General features: G+C 47.8%; 1 protein-coding gene and 1 non-coding gene across 3 annotated transcripts in view; both read right to left on the bottom strand.

The window, feature by feature from the left end:
* The window catches only part of IRAK2 (interleukin 1 receptor associated kinase 2), a 79,657-nt gene that overhangs the window by 16,748 nt on the left and 45,772 nt on the right, over positions 1-17,137 (bottom strand). For both annotated transcript variants that reach the window (XM_033210652.1, XM_033210651.1), the window contains 6 exons: positions 15,336-15,530; positions 15,189-15,253; positions 11,396-11,510; positions 8,034-8,143; positions 4,753-4,948; positions 769-831 (listed from right to left, as the gene is read on the bottom strand). In XM_033210652.1, the coding sequence (XP_033066543.1) occupies positions 769-831; positions 4,753-4,948; positions 8,034-8,143; positions 11,396-11,510; positions 15,189-15,253; positions 15,336-15,530 (744 nt within the window). The remainder of the gene's footprint in view (positions 1-768; positions 832-4,752; positions 4,949-8,033; positions 8,144-11,395; positions 11,511-15,188; positions 15,254-15,335; positions 15,531-17,137) is intronic.
* Positions 11,126-11,232, bottom strand: LOC117084618. Its single transcript, XR_004437545.1, has one exon. It is a non-coding gene; the product is annotated as a U6 spliceosomal RNA (small nuclear RNA).

The following is a 17,137-nucleotide window of genomic DNA, read 5'->3' as shown; positions in this document are numbered from 1 at the left end:
GTGGCCGGATCTCGGCTCACTGCAAGCTCCGCCTCCCGGGTTTACGCCATTCTCCTGCCTCAGCCTCCCGAGTAGCTGGGACTACAGGCGCCCGCCACCTCGCCCGGCTAGTTTTTTGTATTTTTTAGTAGAGACGGGGTTTCACCGTGTTAGCCAGGATGGTCTCGATCTCCTGACCTCATGATCCGCCCATCTCGGCCTCCCAAAGTGCTGGGATTACAGGCTTGAGACACCGCGCCCGGCCTTTTTTTTTTTTTTTTGAGATGGAATGTTGCTCTATCACCCAGGCTGGAGTGCAGTGGCACAATCTCGGCTCACTGCAACCTCTGCCTCCCAGGTTCAAGTGATTCTCCTGCCTCAGCCTCCCAAGTAGCTGGGATTACAGGTGCATGCCACCACGCCTGGATAATGTTGGGGGTTTTTTGTAAGTTTTTTTTTTTTTTTTTAATAGAGATGGGATTTCATCATGTTGGCCAGGCTGGTCTTGAACTCCTGATCTCAAGTGATCCACCCACATCAGCCTCCCAAAGGCTGGGATCACAGGCATGAGCCACCGTGCCAAGCCCCACATGCTATTACCATGAAAAAGCAATGGTTGGCTGGTAGGTGGGGATGGGAGGTTAAACCTGCTTTGTGGAGATGCAAATGCAAGCTTGGACCGGGCCTCATTAGCATGTGTAAAATTAGCTAGAGTTGAGATTTTTGCCCTCTCTACAGAGCTGTGAGTCCCAAATATACCACCCAGCCAGATGTGACAAGTTCCCTTACCAGGTAAACCGGGCTTCGGTTGTTATCCATTGCAGGGATGCCTGTGAGGACCTCGGCCAACACCTAGAGAGAACAGAACGTTAAGTTAGCATGGTTCAGATACTTGTACAAACAGCCAGGCAGTAGATTCTATCTTCTCAGTTGCAAAGTCTGAGCTTGAGGCACAGCTCTGCCATTGCCAGCAGACACACCTGCCCAAAATCTGGAACGTGGGAATATCACTAAACACCTCCTCCCCCAATTAAAGATGCCACCAAGCTGCCAGTGGAAGGTTGTAATTAATTGATAGCCAGGCAGAGAAGATGGTTTTCAAAAATTCATGTGTATGTGTGTTTATGTGTATTACCATAAGATATATAGGTATAGATAGATAAAGGTAGATACACACATGTATATACACACTATTTTTTAAAGACTGTTTCTTTTTTTTTTTTTTGAGACGGAGTCTCGCTCTGTCTCCCAGGTTGGAGTGCAGTGACCGGATCTTGGCTCACTGCAAGCTCCGCCTCCAGGGTTCACGCCATTCTCCTGCCTCAGCGTCCCGAGTAGCTGGGACTACAGGCGCCCGCCACCTGGCCCGGCTAGTTTTTTGTATTTTTTTTTTTTTTTTTTAGTTTTTTGTATTTTTTAGTAGAGACGGGGTTTCACCGTGTTAGCCAGGATGGTCTCGATCTGCTGACCTCGTGATCCGCCTGACTCGGCCTCCCAAAGTGCTGGGATTACAGGCTTGAGCTACCGCGCCTGGCCCAAGATTGTTTCATTTAAAAATCCTTCAGCTGGCCGGAGGTGGTGGCTCACGCCTGTAATCCCAGCACTTTGGGAGGCGGAGGCAGGTGGATCACGAGGTCAGTAAATCGAGACCATCCTGGCTAACATGGTAAAACCCTGTCTCTACTAAAAATACAAAAAATTAGCTGGGCATGATGGTGGACGCCTGTAGTCCCAGCTACTCGGGAGGCTGAGGCAGGAGAATGGTGTGCACCCGGGAGGCAGAGCTTGCAGCGAGCTGAGATCGCACCACTGCACTCCAGCCTGGGCAACAGTGAAAGACTCCGTCTCAAAAAAAAGAAAGAAAAGAAAAGAAAAGAAAATCCTTCAGCTACGGCAAGCAGGCATTGCTGTGTGAGTCTCAGGAAAGGAAGGAGTCTGCATGCAGGCAGGTATCTATTCCAAACAAATCTTGCAGCATCCATAGCATGTTTCACTCATAGGCCTTTCCTAACATTATTCATTAGTGCAGCCACTCGCAGAAGGAGCACAGCCCTGTATACGTGTAAGTCACCACAAAATTGGCAAACCATGATATATGTCTTCATAAACAGGAAACCTGCTTTGAACACAGTTTCTCAGTAGAGACAATGCCATGATGGTTAAGGGCTCTACAGTCAGGCCTGAGTTCAAATTCTGACTCTGTTCCTTACATGCTCAGGTGATCTTTAGGCAAGTAACTAAAACCTGAGCCTCAGTGTCCTCATCTGTTAAATGGGGACTAGCAGTTGTGAATATTAAAGGCGTGAATACCCCACACTTAGTGTGGAATCTCTCTCCCACAGCACCTCTCGAAGCAAGTCAGAATAGGGTCACATTTATAGCCAAGAATCCCTCCAAGCCTGGAGGAAAAAGGATAAAGGTTTGAAACCACCCAGGATTAAAACAGACTGGCAGTGACCAGAAGAGGGCAGCAGAGGGCATCACTGCTGCAAGTGGGACAGGAGCCAATTGAAAAGGGACTCCTGACAGGTCCCTGCCAGGAAGGGACGGAACAAGGGGAAATGAATAAACAAAGATTTCCTGTGCCCCTTTCACAGGGCAGGCTCTGAGCCAAGTCCTTTATAGAGGTCACTGAGCACTCACCAAAAAACACTGAGCAATGCACTGTGCTGCCCACAGGAGAAATCAAAGTTCAGAATCCTATCAGTCAACCAGAGGCAGGGCTGAGCAAAACGGTGGCAGGAGACAGGGGGCATTCAATGAATGGATGGATGGATGGATGGGTGGTAGATGAATGGATGGATGGGTGAATGTGTGGGTAGGTGGATAAATGGGTGGATGGATGGGTGGATGGGTGGGTCGGTAGCAGGGAGGGTGGACAGGTGGGTAGGTGGATGGGTGAGTGGTGGGAGGGTGGGTGCGTGGGTGGATGGGTGGGAGGGTGAATAGATGGATGAGGAAGTAACCTGTGACACTAACACACTGGTTAGAGGGTCAAGAGTAAACAGATATCAGAAGGAGGGTGTAAAGGTGGGAATAACAATAACCACAGTCATCATAATATTCTTGGTAGGTGCAGGGTGCAGGGTACCATGCTCACCTGCTTATATATATTATCCCATTCGTCTCCATGTATATCGTTAGCCCCATCTTACAGAAGGCATAACTGAGGCCCAGAGACAGAGGTGTTGGGTGTAGGTCACACAGCTGAAAGTAACTGAGCTGGGCCTAGGGGTTCCATCCCCCTGATTCTTTTCTTTTTTTTTTTTTTAGATAGAGTCTTGCTCTTTTGCCCAGGCTGGAGTACAACAGTATGATCTCGGCTCACTGCAACCTCTGCCTCCCAGGTTCAAGCGATTCTCCTGACTCAGCCTCCCAAGTAGCTGCGATGAGAGGCACATGCCACTACACTCGTCTAATTTTTGTATTTTTAGTAGAGCCGGGGTTTCACCATGTTGGCCAGGTTGGTCTTGAACTCCTGACCTCAGGTGATCTGCCCACCTCGGCCTCCCAAAGTACTGAGATTTCAGGCGTATGCCACCACTCCCTGCCCATCCACCTGGTTCTTAAACGAGCAGGAGCCTGGACTAGCCCTGCTGAGCTTCACCGAACAACTCGCAGTGGGGCTGAGGGAGGCAGAGGAACCTGCTGGGAGACACAGGAGTACAGAATCTGGGGTTCTTGCTGAGGGCAGAGGTGACTCAGGGCCACAGTTCTAGTGGCAGAGGTAGACAGACAGGAGACTGTGGTCAGAGAGAGGAAGTACAGAGTTCAAGGCTAGAGAAGAAGAGAGGATGAGGCCCACGGGGCAGCTGTATGCACATGGCTGAAGCCAACCTGACTGTCACTCTTCTCAGCAGCATTTCCCAGACTGGGTTCCATGGAACACTGATGAGGACAGATATTCTGAGAAAACAAGGTTCCACAGTCAAACAAGCTTGGAAAACACTGCATACCCCTCTCTGGTGAATTCACAAGTCCCAGATTAAAGGCTCATAACCATCCTACCAGCTTGAATTAATCTTGTGGTAAAGAAACCTGCTTGACTTTGCCTAATGCAATATTTCCAAGCCTGTCAAGGCATAAACCCTTTTAACCCATCAATCCTAGAGATCCGAAGGAATTGGAGTTCTATAGAAATATACTTTGTAGACTGCTACATGCAGACCATGAGCTCCTGAGGGGACGGCCTGTGTTTTCGTTACATTCATATTCCTAGTGCCTGGCACAACACAATAGCAGACAAGGATGGTGGTGGTGGTAGGATGGGATGCTGGGTGGGTCAACAGTCACTGAATGGATGGGCAGCTAAAAAGTGGATGGATGATCGGACAGTGATGAACAAATAAGGACAAATAGACAGCTGGATGGACAGGTGGATGGCTGGACGGGAATTAGGGAAGTCAGGTGAGGATATCTGGAGCCTACTAGAACCTGGATACTCATGAGTGGTTTTCCTTCAAGGGCTGGCAAATTTCTTCTGTAATAGGCCACACAGTAAATATGTGAGCTTTTGTGGGGCATGTTCAGTCTCTATCACATATTCTTTGGTTTAAAAATATAATCCTTTATAAATGTAGAACTACTCTTAGCTCACAGACCACACAAAATAGGCCACAGGCCACAGTGGCCTGTGGGCCACAGTTTGACAGCCCCTGCTGAACTTTGATGGAACCCGTCTGTGTGCCTCTACCGTATCCTGTGATTACAAAGGCGCCATGGAAAGGACAAATCAGGGCGGGCCCCAGTCTCAGCAGAAAAGGACGCTCTTACTATTCCACAGCTGAAGATGTCCACTCGCTTCGTCAGCTGCCCCACCCGGATGAAATCCTCTGGCAGATACGCAACTGACGCCTGGAACAGGTGAGTCTTCATCACGGTGTATTTTGACCTTTTGTTGACAGGACACAGGTGAGCCATTGGGTGAGCAAGCTTGGGGGTGAGATTTTGGTCCAGCAAGACATTAGAGCTGTGGAAACGAAAGGGGAGAGAACCTTCTCATTTTGAGCTGGATAACAATAGGTTGCCATGAAGACCCTTTGGGGAGACAATCTAGTGGCAGAGCAACATCAGCTCCTGCAAGTTGAGGTCTCTAAAGACCCTCAGCATGGAGCTTCTGAGCCAGCCCTGACTGGGGAAGAGAGGACATCAGGAGCATACTCCCTCCAGCAAATGGAGATGGAGTTCAGAATTAGTCTTGCTGCCCCAGGAATGTGGGCAAAGAAGTGCAGCCTCCCTAATTCCCACAGATGCCAACCCTGATCAGCCTCAGCTTGCCAAGCCTATAGGCTGTGCAGACTCAGTCTCTTCCACAACTGTTCCAACCCCTAGCTCTGGCATGGCTGACTCAGGTCTAAGTGGCCAGCATCCTTTGTGACTAAACCTGCCCAGATCATGTTAAAAAAAAAAAAAAAAAAGGCCGGGTGCGGTGGCTCAAGCCTGTAATCCCAGCACTTTGGGAGGCCGAGACGGGTGGATCACGAGGTCAGGAGATCGAGACCATCCTGGCCTACACGGTGAAACCCCGTCTCTACTAAAAAATACAAAAAAATAGCCGGGCGAGATGGCAGGCGCCTGTAGTCCCAGCTACTCGGGAGGCTGAGGCAGGAGAATGGCGTGAACCCGGGAGGCGGAGCTTGCAGTGAGCCGAGATCCGGTCACTGCACTCCAGCCTGGGCGACAGAGCGAGACTCCGTCTCAAAAAAAAAAAAAAAATCCCTCTTAGCCAGGCACAGTGGCTCACGCCTGTAATCCCAGCACTTTGGGAGGCAGAGATGGGCAGATCACCTGAGGTCAGGAGTTCAAGACCAGCCTGGCCAACATGCTGAAACTCCATCTCTACCAAAAATACAAAAATTAGCCAGGTGTGGTGGTGGGCGCCTGTAGTCCCAGCTACTCAGGAGGCTGAGGCAGGAGAATCGCTTGAACCCCGGAGGCAGAAGTGCACTCCAGCCTGGGCAACACAGTGACACACTGTCTCCAAAAAAAAAAAAAAAAAAAAAAAAAAAAAAAATCATTTGACCCAGTCTTCTAACCCACAGGAGCAAACACTGAGAACATACTCCAAAATGGGAAAAAGCTAAGCCACATGTGTACCAATATTTAGTGCAGGCCAGGTGCAGTGACTCGTGCCTGTAATCCCAATACTTCGTGAGGCCGAGACAGGAGGATCGCCTGAGCCCAGGAGTTTGAGACCAGCGTGGGCAGCATGGCAAGACCTCATCTCTACTAAAACAAAGAAATTTAGTTGGGCATAGTGGTGCATGCCTGTAGTCCCAGCTACTTGGGAGGCTGAGATGGGAAGCTGCGGTGAGCAGAGATTGTACCACTGTACTCCAGCCTGGGCAAAAGAGCAAGACCCTGTCTCAAAAAAAATTTTTTTTGGCCAGGCGTGGTGACTCATGCCTGTAATCCCAGCACTTTGGGAGGCCAAGGCAGTATTTGTACTAAAAATACAAAAAATTAGCCGGGAATGGTGGCAGGTGTCTGCCGTCCCAGCTACACGGGAGGCTGAGGCAGGAGAACGGCGTGAACCTGGGAGGCAGAGCTTGCAGTGAGCAGAAATTGCGCCACTGCACTCCAGCCTGGACAACAGAGCGAGACTCTGTCTCAAAAAAAAAAAAAATTTTTTTTTTGTATTTTTAGTAGAGACAGCAGTTCACCATGTTAGCCAGGATTGTCTCAATCTCCTGACCTTGTGATCTGCCTGCCTCAGCCGCCCAAAGTGCTGGGATTACAGGCACGAGCCACTGCACCTGGCCAAAAACATTTTTGAAAATGTTTTTATCATGTGTGCAAGGAGTGGTTAAGTAAATTATGGGCAAATTCCTTCAAGGGAAGATTAACAAGACACTAAAAAACATGATGGTATACAATGTAGCGAAATGTTTACTATATTTAAATGAAGGGGTAAAAAACAGGATGTGAATTGGTACCCAGGTGCAACCTACAGACTAAGGATTTGTGTGGGCAGGAACTGAAAAAAGAAACAAAACCTAGAGGCCAGCTGATGAGTCATGGGGTAGGTCAGTGGTGACCTCTCTCACCCTCTCATTTCCTTGACTGCTATTACAATTACTGTTGCAATTAAATAAAAATTGGGGCAGAGGGCTAGGGGCGGTGGCTCACACCTGTAATCCCAGCACTTTGGGAGACCAAGGCGGGTAGATCACCTGAAGTCAGGAGTTTGAGACCAGTCTGGTCAATATAGTGAAAGCCTATCTACTAAAAATACAAAAATTAACTGGATGTGGTGGCGAGCACCTGTAATCCCAGCTACTCGGGAGGCTAAGGCAGGAGAATCACTTGAACCAGGGAGGTGGAGGTTGCAGTGAGCTGAGATCACACCACTGCACTCCAGACTGGGTGACAAGAGTGAAACTCTGTCTCAAAACACAAAAAAAAAAAAATGGGGGAGAGAAAAGAGGAAAGGACTTCCACAAGTCAAATGGAAAGAGAACTTTGGAGAAATATGAGTTCTGTGTCTCTGAAGCCAGTTCTGCCAGATTTTCTGGTATCTTCGGAATCCCTCCCTATCCTAACCGTGCCTAGATGGGGACCTCTCCCTCTTGTATGCATGGCACTGAGATGCAGGGGTGCAGGCCTAAGCTGCAGGAGCCTTCCAGACAAGATGCTAACACCAACAGCTACACAAGGAAGGAACAGGTCTCAGAGAAGACACTGAACGAGGAGCTCGAAATCCCAGGGGGTTGGCAGACATGGCCCAAAGTTCAAGGATGGGGTCCAGGCCAGCTGCTGAGTGGACAGTGAGATGCAGCAAGGTGTGGAGGGCTTCTTGGGAAAACAGCAGCTCCAAAAGACAAATGTGACAGGTAGGGAATTCATGCTGAGAGTAATTAGAGCACAGCCCAGAAACACTGATTTTTGAGGGCATAACAGAGAAAAAGACATCCAGGGGAGGGCAGAGGAGAGGAGGTGGGAAGAGAAAAACAAACAGGACAGGGGTGAGTGGCAGCAGAGAGGTGAGCCTGGAATAGGTGCCAGTTCTACCCTTGCAGCCCAGGCCCCAGCAAGGTCCAGCCCACCTCTCTCACCTCTTGACATTGCTGTGGATGATCTCTAGACCATGCAGGTACTCGATGGCACAGAGCAGCCCTGAGCAGATGCTGACACGCTGGGGCCAGGGGAGGGGGTCGGAGCCACCCTAAGAGAAAGAAAAACAGGAGGACAAACAGTCACAATGTACCTTTTTAAAGTCTTGATGGTGGCCGGGCACAGTGGCTCACGCCTGTAATCCCAGCACTTTGGGAGGCCGAGGCGGGCAGATCACGACGTCAGGAGATCGAGACCATCCTGGCTAACACAGTAAAACCCCGTCTCTACTAAAAATACAAAAAATTATCTGGGCATGGTGGCAGGTGCCTGTAGTCCAAACTACTTGTGAGGCTGAGGCAGGAGAATGACGTGAATCCAGGAGGCGGAGCTTGCAGTGAGCTGAGATTGTGCCACTGTACTCCAGCCTGGCAACAAAGCGAGACTCTGTCTCAAAAAAAAAAAAAAAAAAGTCCTGATGGCAGGGTCCCCAGCTCCTGACCCTCCTCCTGCCCTTCATGTCCTCTGCCAGAGGGCTCAGCATGATACTGTGAGTTTTTTCGTTGTTTTTGTTTGTTTGTTTGTTTGCTTCTTTTGAGACAGGGTCTTGCTCTGTCACCCAGGCTGGAGTACAGCATCATAGCTCACTGTGGCCTTAAAATCTCAGGTTCAAGTGACTCTCCCGCCTCAGACTCCCAAGTAGCTGGGATCACAGGCACGTGCCACTACTCCTAGCTAATTTTTGTATTTTTCGTGGATATAGGAAATGTGGCCATGTCCACGCTAGTCTCGAACTCCTGGGCTCAAGCGATCCACCCACCTCGCTCTCCCAAAGTGCTGGTATTACAGGCATGAGCCATGTGCCTCACCCTATACTATGGGTTTTGACATCAGACAGATCTAGAGGTAACTCCCAGTTCAGACATGCACCAGCTATGTAATTTTGGAAAAAGACACTTAACGTCTCTGAGCTTCAGTTTCCTTGGGTATAAAATGGAAATGTTAATCACTATGTTTTAGGGTTGCTGTAAGGATTCAAGGAAATATATGGTATGCCCCTAGCATAGCACCTGCCACACAGTAGGTGCTCAATCAGCGGCTATTTTCATCATGTCTATTATAGTGGCTGCTCTGGAATTTCTCTCTAAAAGAGGCTGGTTGGGAGAGGAGCTAGGGAGCTTGTGTTTGAGAGTTAAGCACCTGGGCCTTACGCTGATTTTATCTGTATTAAGGGAAACTTCACCAGGGCTGATGGGGATTGTGGGGTGGGCTAAAGCCTCTCATTTGCTCCCACTGTTGTTCTAACACTGACTCTACCAGGCTAAACCATCACTTTTTTTTTTTTTTTTTTTTTTTTTTGAGACAGAGTCTCACTTTGTTACCCAGGCTGGAGTGCAGGGGCACAATCTCAGCTCACTGCAACCTCTGCCTCCCGGGTTCAAATGATTCTCCTGTCTCAGCCGCCTGAGTAGCTGGTACACAGGCACATACCACTATGCCTGACTAATTCTTATATTTTTAGTAGAGACAGGGTTTCACCATATTGGTCAGGCTGGTCTCAAACTTCTGACCTCAAGTGATCCACCTGCCTCAGCTTCCCAAAGTGCTGGGATTATAAGAGTGAGCCACTGTGCCCAGCCTCATCACCTATTTTTGAAGCCCTGGAGTAGGACCCACATCCACTAAGAACTGGCCTGGACAGCCCCTGCTAATTTCTTCTAAAAAACTCTGAAACCTAGAGCCAGATGAACCCAGTGTAACCTCTGGCCTGACACTTGTCTCCTATGTTCCCTTGGGCAACTCACTTTGTCTCTATGTGTCAGAGATTCCTCTTTTGAAAAATGGGAGAAGAGGCCGGGCGCGGTGGCTCAAGCCTGTAATCCCAGCACTTTGGGAGGCCGAGGCGGGCGGATCACAAGGTCAGGAGATCGAGACCATCCTGGCTAACACGGTGAAACCCCGTCTCTACTAAAAAATACAAAAAACTAGCCGGGCGAGGTGGCGGGCGCCTGTAGTCCCAGCTACTCGGGAGGCTGAGGCAGAAGAATGGCGTGAACCCAGGAGGCAGAGCTTGCAGTGAGCTGAGATCTGGCCAGTGCACTCCAGCTTGGGTGACAGAGCGAGACTCCGTCTCAAAAAAAAAGAAAGAAAAATGGGAGAAGAAAGTGCTTTGGTTGTGGCACGGCCTGGAGGAGATGACCTGTGCAAAACCCTTATCAAAGCAATCTGCACACAGTGAGTGCCCAGAAAAGCTAATGATCATTAGTATGCCAAGAATAACTGCTTTGTCTGGTCCCTGCCATGGGAAGCAATAATTCTGTTATGGAATAACTCTTTCACCTCTATTTGAGGATACGATAAGCAGAGGCCTGTTTTAAAACACTGTAATTTTTATTAAGGATTGCCTTCACATGATGTAATACTCTAATAGTAAGATTGCTTCTTATCCTGGGCCCCAATCACCTAGTTCTCCTCCCTAGCAGTAGCCAGTGAACCAGCTTCTTGTGTATCTTTCCAGAGATATTCCATAAACACACAAGCAAATAGGTATATTAGAAGAACATTTTGTAACAAAAATTCACCTCCACTTTTCCATACTCTTTACCTCTTAATTCTTTTTCTGTCCTACTGCATTGGCTAACACCTCCAGAACCATGATGGACGAAGTTCGTTCTGTGAGATACCTTTGTCATGCTCTTGATTTGAATGAAATGCCTCTCATCAAATTTTTTTATAGATTTTTCCTGAAGATTTTTTTTTTTTTTTTTTTTTTTTTTTTTTTTTTTGAGACGGAGTCTTGCTCTGCCGCCCAGGCTGGAGTGCAGTGGCCGGCTCTCAGCTCACTGCAAGCTCCGCTTCCCGGGTTCACGCCATTCTCCTGTCTCAGCCTCCCGAGTAGCTGGGACTACAGGCGCCCGCCTCATCGCCCGGCTAGTTTTTTGTATTTTTTAGTAGAGACGGGGTTTCACCATATTAGCCAGGATGGTCTCGATCTCCTGACCTCGTGATCCGCCCGTCTCGGCCTCCCAAAGTGCTGGGATTACAGGCTTGAGCCACCGCGCCCGGCCTCCTGAAGATTTTTAATCAGATCTTTTTGTGCTTTTCTTTTTCCTTTTCATATTTTATCATCCTCATTCAGGAGCCATGCTGATCTTCTCTGTATTGTTCCAATTTTGGTACACATGCTGCCAAAGTGAGCACTTAACCAGATTTTATGTATCCTGGCCCCACTTCTCTCCTTGAAGTCTCCCTGGTCTCACCTAGATGGCCCCTCTCCCCTCTGAACTTCTGTAAGTCCTTAACCCTTGACCCCACGGCTGGGTGCAGCCTGGTCCCATTCTCTGACCATGACCCAGTCCCTTACCTGACCCTGCAGTCTGTCCTGTAGGGAACCATTTGCCATGTAGGGGTAGATGAAGCTGTGAAACTGTCTTGCAGCACAGAAGCCCAGCACAGGTAAGACATTGGGGTGGCAGCATCTGGAATCGGGCATCAGTGCAGGGGTGAGGAGTCAGACGGAAAGAATGATCTACTTCCTCATGTCCCACCCCTCTTCTGCCTTCTCCTCCTCCAACCAGTAACCTCCCAGGTACCACATGCTCTGACCCCTAAGGGCCTGGCCCCAGAGTGGAAAGATGAAAACTGCCTGCCTTCAAGGAGTGTGGCGGTCCTCACCCTGCTTTACTGCTCTGCAGCACATGACAACACCTCAACTGCCCCATCTCCAGAAACAGAGACTGAGAGGTTAAGGGACTTGCCCAAGGTCAGAAACTAGCAAGCAGTAAAGCCAGGACCAGATCCCACATCTGCCTGACTCTAGGACTGGGTTCTTTCCTGAAATCCTCTTCTGCTGGTTCTCAGTCACCATTCCCTCCTGACTCTCCTCCTACGTCTCTCACCACTCTTTCTTGGCCCTTTTCACTAAGACCCCCCTCCTTTGCCTTCCTCTTTCTGCCAGCTGGACTCCTTATCTTGTTTAGCATGTTGTTCCTCCAAGAACCTCCCATTGCTATAGGGAACATTCCCAAATCTCTTATCGCCAGCCCCATCCTAAGTTCCAGACCTGAATGTCAGCTTGCATCCTGATGCTCAGGTCAACATCATCCTAGCCTCAACAAGTCCCAAACCTGCTTCTTCACCCATATTTATTATCCCAGAAAGGCACATCACCACCCACCCAGTTTCCTAGAAACCTTCTTATCTCCCATATCAGTCACCATTCACTGCCACAAATAACTTTTAAAATGTCCCTTCATTCCCCTCTCCTCTGCCTTGGGTCACTCGGATTGGGTCAGGCTCTGATTCAGACTATTGTAAATGGCCTCCTGCCATATCTCTCCGCCCTTCTCTGCTTCCCGCAAGCCAACCTATTACTCGCTTTTGCATACTCATTAGAGTTATTTACATGTCTCCCCACTGGACCATAAACTTCCCCAAGGCAGGGGCTCTGTGTGCTTCTGGCCTACACTCCCTAGAGCCTAGAAAAGGGCTTGACTACTCACATTTTCTGAATTGATGAATGAAGGAGTGACTGCCGACTCCGTGAAAACACTAAGCCAAATTGGAAAGGGAATCATACTTCTAGTTTTTATTAGATGTGTGTGTGTGTATCTATGTGTGTGTATGTATGTACACATGTGAGTATTCATATACATGTATGTATAGAGAAAGCATTAAAGAAAACATATCGAAATATGGGCCCGGCACAATGGCTCACATCTAAAATCCCAACACTTCAGAGGCCAAAGCAGGAGGATAACTTGAGCCAGGGAGTTCAAAACCAGCCTAGGCAACATAGCAAGATCCTGTCTCTACAAAAAAAGTTTTAACAATTAAAAAAGAAAATATATCAAAATATTAAAACAGTACTGCTTATTTATAGGTGCTGTGAAAAATAGTTTGTTTTCTTATTTATAATTTTCTTTATGTTTAAATTTTTACTGTTTAAATAATTAATTTTTTTTTTTTTTTTTTTTTGAGACAGAGTCTCACTCTGTTGCCCAGGCTGGAGTGCAGTGGTGCGATCTGGGCTCACTGCAACCTCCACTTCCTGGGCTCAAGTGATTCTCATTCCTCAGCCTCCTGAGTAGCTGGGACTACAGGTGCGTGCCTACACGCCAGGCTGACATTCGTATGATAGACATGAGGTTTTGCCATGTTGGCCAGGCTGGTCTCAAACTGACCTCAACTGATCTGCCCACCTCGGCCTCCCAAAGTGCTGGCATTACAGGTGTGAGCCACCATGCCCGACCTTTATTTATTTTTGAGACAGAGACTCACTTTGTTGCTCAGGCTGGAATGTAGTGTCGTAATCTCGGCTTACTGCGAACTCTGCCTCCTGGGCTCAAGTGATCCTCCCACCTCAGCCTCCCGAGTAGTTGGGACTGCAGGCATGCACCACCACACCCAGCTAATTTTTGTATTTTTTGTAGAGATGGGGTTTTGCCATGTTGCCCAGGCTGATCTCGAACTCCTGGGCTTAAGTGACCCACTCACCTCAGCCTCCCAAAGTGCTGGGATTATAGGTGTGAGCCACCATGCCCAGCCAAAAAAATGTTTTTATATATATATTTTTTTCAGTTGAGACAGGATATCGTTATGTTGCCCAAGCTGGTCTCAAACTCCTTGGCTCAAGCAATCCTCTTGCCTCGGCATCAAAGTTCTGGGATTACAGGTATGAACCACCATACCTGGTCAATTTTCTTTATTATTTTTTAAAATTTTATTTATTTATCTATTTATTTATTTTGTATTTATTTTTATTTTTATTTTTATTTTTTTTGAGATGGAGTTTCGCTCTTGTTGCCCAGGCTGGAGTGCAATGGTGCGATCTCGGCTCACCACAACCTCCGCCTCCCAGGTTCAAGCAATTCTCCTGCCTCGGCCTCCCTAGTAGCTGGGATTACAGATGCCCACCACCATGCCCAGGTAATTTTGTACTTTTAGTAGAGATGGGGTTTCTCCATGTTGGTCAGGCTGGTCTCAAACTCCCGACCTCAGGTGATCTGCCCGCCTCAGCCTCCCAAAGTGCTGTGATTATAGGCATAAGCCACTGCGCCCAGCTAATTTTCTTTATTTTTTAACACTGGTTCCAGAATGAACAGATACTCAATTTTCTTTATTTCTTAAAATACCCTACAATATAAGGCACAAGTGTTTCAGATGAAAAATATTTTTTTTTAAAAAAAAGCACACACATGGCCGGGCACAGAGGCTCACACCTATAATCCCAGCATTTTGGGAGGTCGAGGCAGGGGGATCACTTGAGCCCACCAGCCTGGTCAACATAGCAAGACCCCATCTCTAAAAAAAAAAAAAGAAGAAGAAGCAAAAAATGAACTGGGTGCACACCTATAGTCCCAGCTTCTCAGAGGCTGAGGTGGGAGGATTGCAAGCCCAGGAGTTCAAAGCTGCAGTGATCTACGATCATTCCAAGGCCATTCTAGCCTAGGCAATAGAGCAAGACCGTATCTCTTAAAAAAGAAAAAAAAAGCCAGGCATGGTGGCTCACACCTGTAATCCAGAGTGGAGACCAGAGTGGAAAGATCACCTGAGGTCAGGAGTTTGAGACCATCCTGGCCAACATGGCAAAACCCTGTCTCTACTAAAAATACAAAAATTAGCCAGGTGTGGTGGTGCATGCCTATAATCCCAGCTACTTGAGAGGTTAAGGCTCGAGAGTCACCTGCACGTGGTAGGCAGAGGTTGCAGTGAGCTGAGATCACGCCACTGCACTCCAGCCTGGGAGACAGAGCAAGACTCTGTCTCAAAAAAAAAAACAAAACAAAACAAAGAAAGAAAAAAAAAGGAGAGAAGCAGATTTATTCCCATATGGAAGGAAGGAGTTGGAGTAAGCCAAGGTTCCTTTATAATTCTAATCTAGACATAGAATTGCTACACAGGAGAAGAATGGACTCTGGAGCCAAACCAGGTAGATCCAAATCCTGGCTCTGCCGCTCATTAGCTGTGTGACCTTGGATGAGACATTTAACCCCTCTGTGCCTCAATTTACCCATCTGTAAAATAATGTGATAATAGCAGCTACATTTATAGGGTTCTTGTAAGGACTAAATGACATGCCTGGCACACAGGAAGCACTATATAAAGGTTAGCTATCATCATTACTAAACACAGAATTTTCCAAAGGGGAGGCTTACCTAAGACAAATCTGCAGCTCTGCCTGGAAGAATCTTTCAATTGACCCTGGACTTGAACAGGCTGTCTGTGGAGAAAGAAATCAGAGCATGAAGATCCCGCCCCACCCCTGCAGCCTCCACCCCAACTAGAAACCAAGAAGCGCTCACCTCTCTGAGCTTCTTGAAGACGAATGGCGTCCCGTGCCTGTGCCCTCTGTAGACGTCAGCAAAGGTCCCCTGGCTGATTTTGTGGTTTTGATTGAAGTAATCAGTTGCCTGGACCACGTCTGCCTCACTCCAGAAAAGGCTGTCTCCAGCCAAGCTCAAAAGTTTTTCCTGCTTAGGAATGGAGGTGCTGAAGTCCTGGACACCCAGAGAGAAGAGATGGAGATTACTATGGAATCTTGTTTTCTCTGCTACCTCAAGGGACCTTGGAACAACAGAGCTGAAGGGGTGAGGGGATCATCTTATCCAACGGAAACTGTAAAAAGGACATGGAGAGACCCAAGGTCAAATCCCAGCTCCATCTGTATCTTGCTCTGTGACCTTGGGTGAGCTACTTAACCTCTCTGAGCCTCAATTTTTTCCATCAGCAAAAATGAAGGTAACAATAGTACCCTGAAGAGTAATTTTGAAGACTAAGATGTGAGTATTCCTGGCACATGGTTGATGTTTCCTTTATTTCAGTTTACAAAAGTGAGCACTGAGGAACTAAAACAGCTGAAGTGAGGTCACACAGCTGGTCAGTGGCCGAGCTCAGCACCCTTGGTCCAATACACAGCATGGATAATGGGGTTCCAGACTCCTGGGAAGTAAGATACAGGTTCATATAACCAAACCAGGGGTGTCCAATTTTTGGCTTGCCTAGACCATGCTGGAAGAATTGTCTTGGGCCACACATAAAATACACTAATACTAATGATAGCTGATGAGCTTTTTTTTTTTTTCCCTTGAGACGGAGTCTTGCTCTGTCGCCCAGGCTGGAGTGCAGTGACCGGATCTCAGCTCACTGCAACCTCCGCCTCCCGGGTTCACGCCATTCTCCCACCTCAGCCTCCTGAGTAGCTGGGACCACAGGCGCCCGCCACCTCGCCCGGCTAATTTTTTTTGTATTTTTAGTAGAGACGGGGTTTCGCGGTGTTAGCCAGGATGGTCTCGATCTCCTGACCTCGTGATCCGCCCGTCTCGGCCTCCCAAAGTGCTGGGATTACAGGCTTGAGCCACCGCACCCGACCAGCTGATGAGCTTTAAAAAAAAAAATTGCAAAAAAACTCATAATGTTTTAAGAAACTTTACGAATTTGTGTTGGGCCACATTCAAAGCCATCCTGGGCTGCACACAACCCATGGGCAAGCAAGACAAACCTGCTCTAAACAGAATTCCAGAGACTGCATGTGTACATAAGCCTATAAAGAGAAGTTCTGCTTCCCTTTTTAATAACTTCTCTCTTTAAAACAGATGTACGGAAATTTTAAAAAAAATTTTTTTTTTTTGAGACAGAGTCTTGCACAGGCTGGAGTGCAGTGGTGCAATCTCGGCTCACTGCAAGCTCCACCTCCGGGGTTCAAGCCATTCTCCTGCCTCAGCCTCCTGAGTAGCTGGGACTACAGGTGCCCGCCACCACGTCCGACTAATTTTTTCTATTTTTTTTAGTAGAGATGGGGTTTCACCATGTTAGCCAGGATGCTCTCCATCTCCTGACCTCGTGATCCACCCGACTCCACCTCCCAAAGTGCTGGGATTACAGGCACGAGCCACCGTGCCCGGCCTAAATTTAAATTTTTTAAAGTTGCATATGCTCTCAACAGTTTTTGAAAATTAGTATCCATAACCCCATTATCCATTTAACTGCTATTAAAGTTGGTGTATTTCCGGCCTATTAGATACATTAGGATTTATTTAACAAAACTGGTATCATGCCACACACATAGTTTTGATTTCTTTTTGAGACAGGGTCTCACTTTGACACC

Source organism: Trachypithecus francoisi, unplaced genomic scaffold, assembly GCF_009764315.1.
Source record: "Trachypithecus francoisi isolate TF-2019V2 unplaced genomic scaffold, Tfra_2.0 Lachesis_group0, whole genome shotgun sequence".
NCBI classification, from domain to species: Eukaryota; Metazoa; Chordata; class Mammalia; order Primates; family Cercopithecidae; genus Trachypithecus; species Trachypithecus francoisi.
This window is presented reverse-complemented; position numbering and strand designations above follow the sequence as displayed.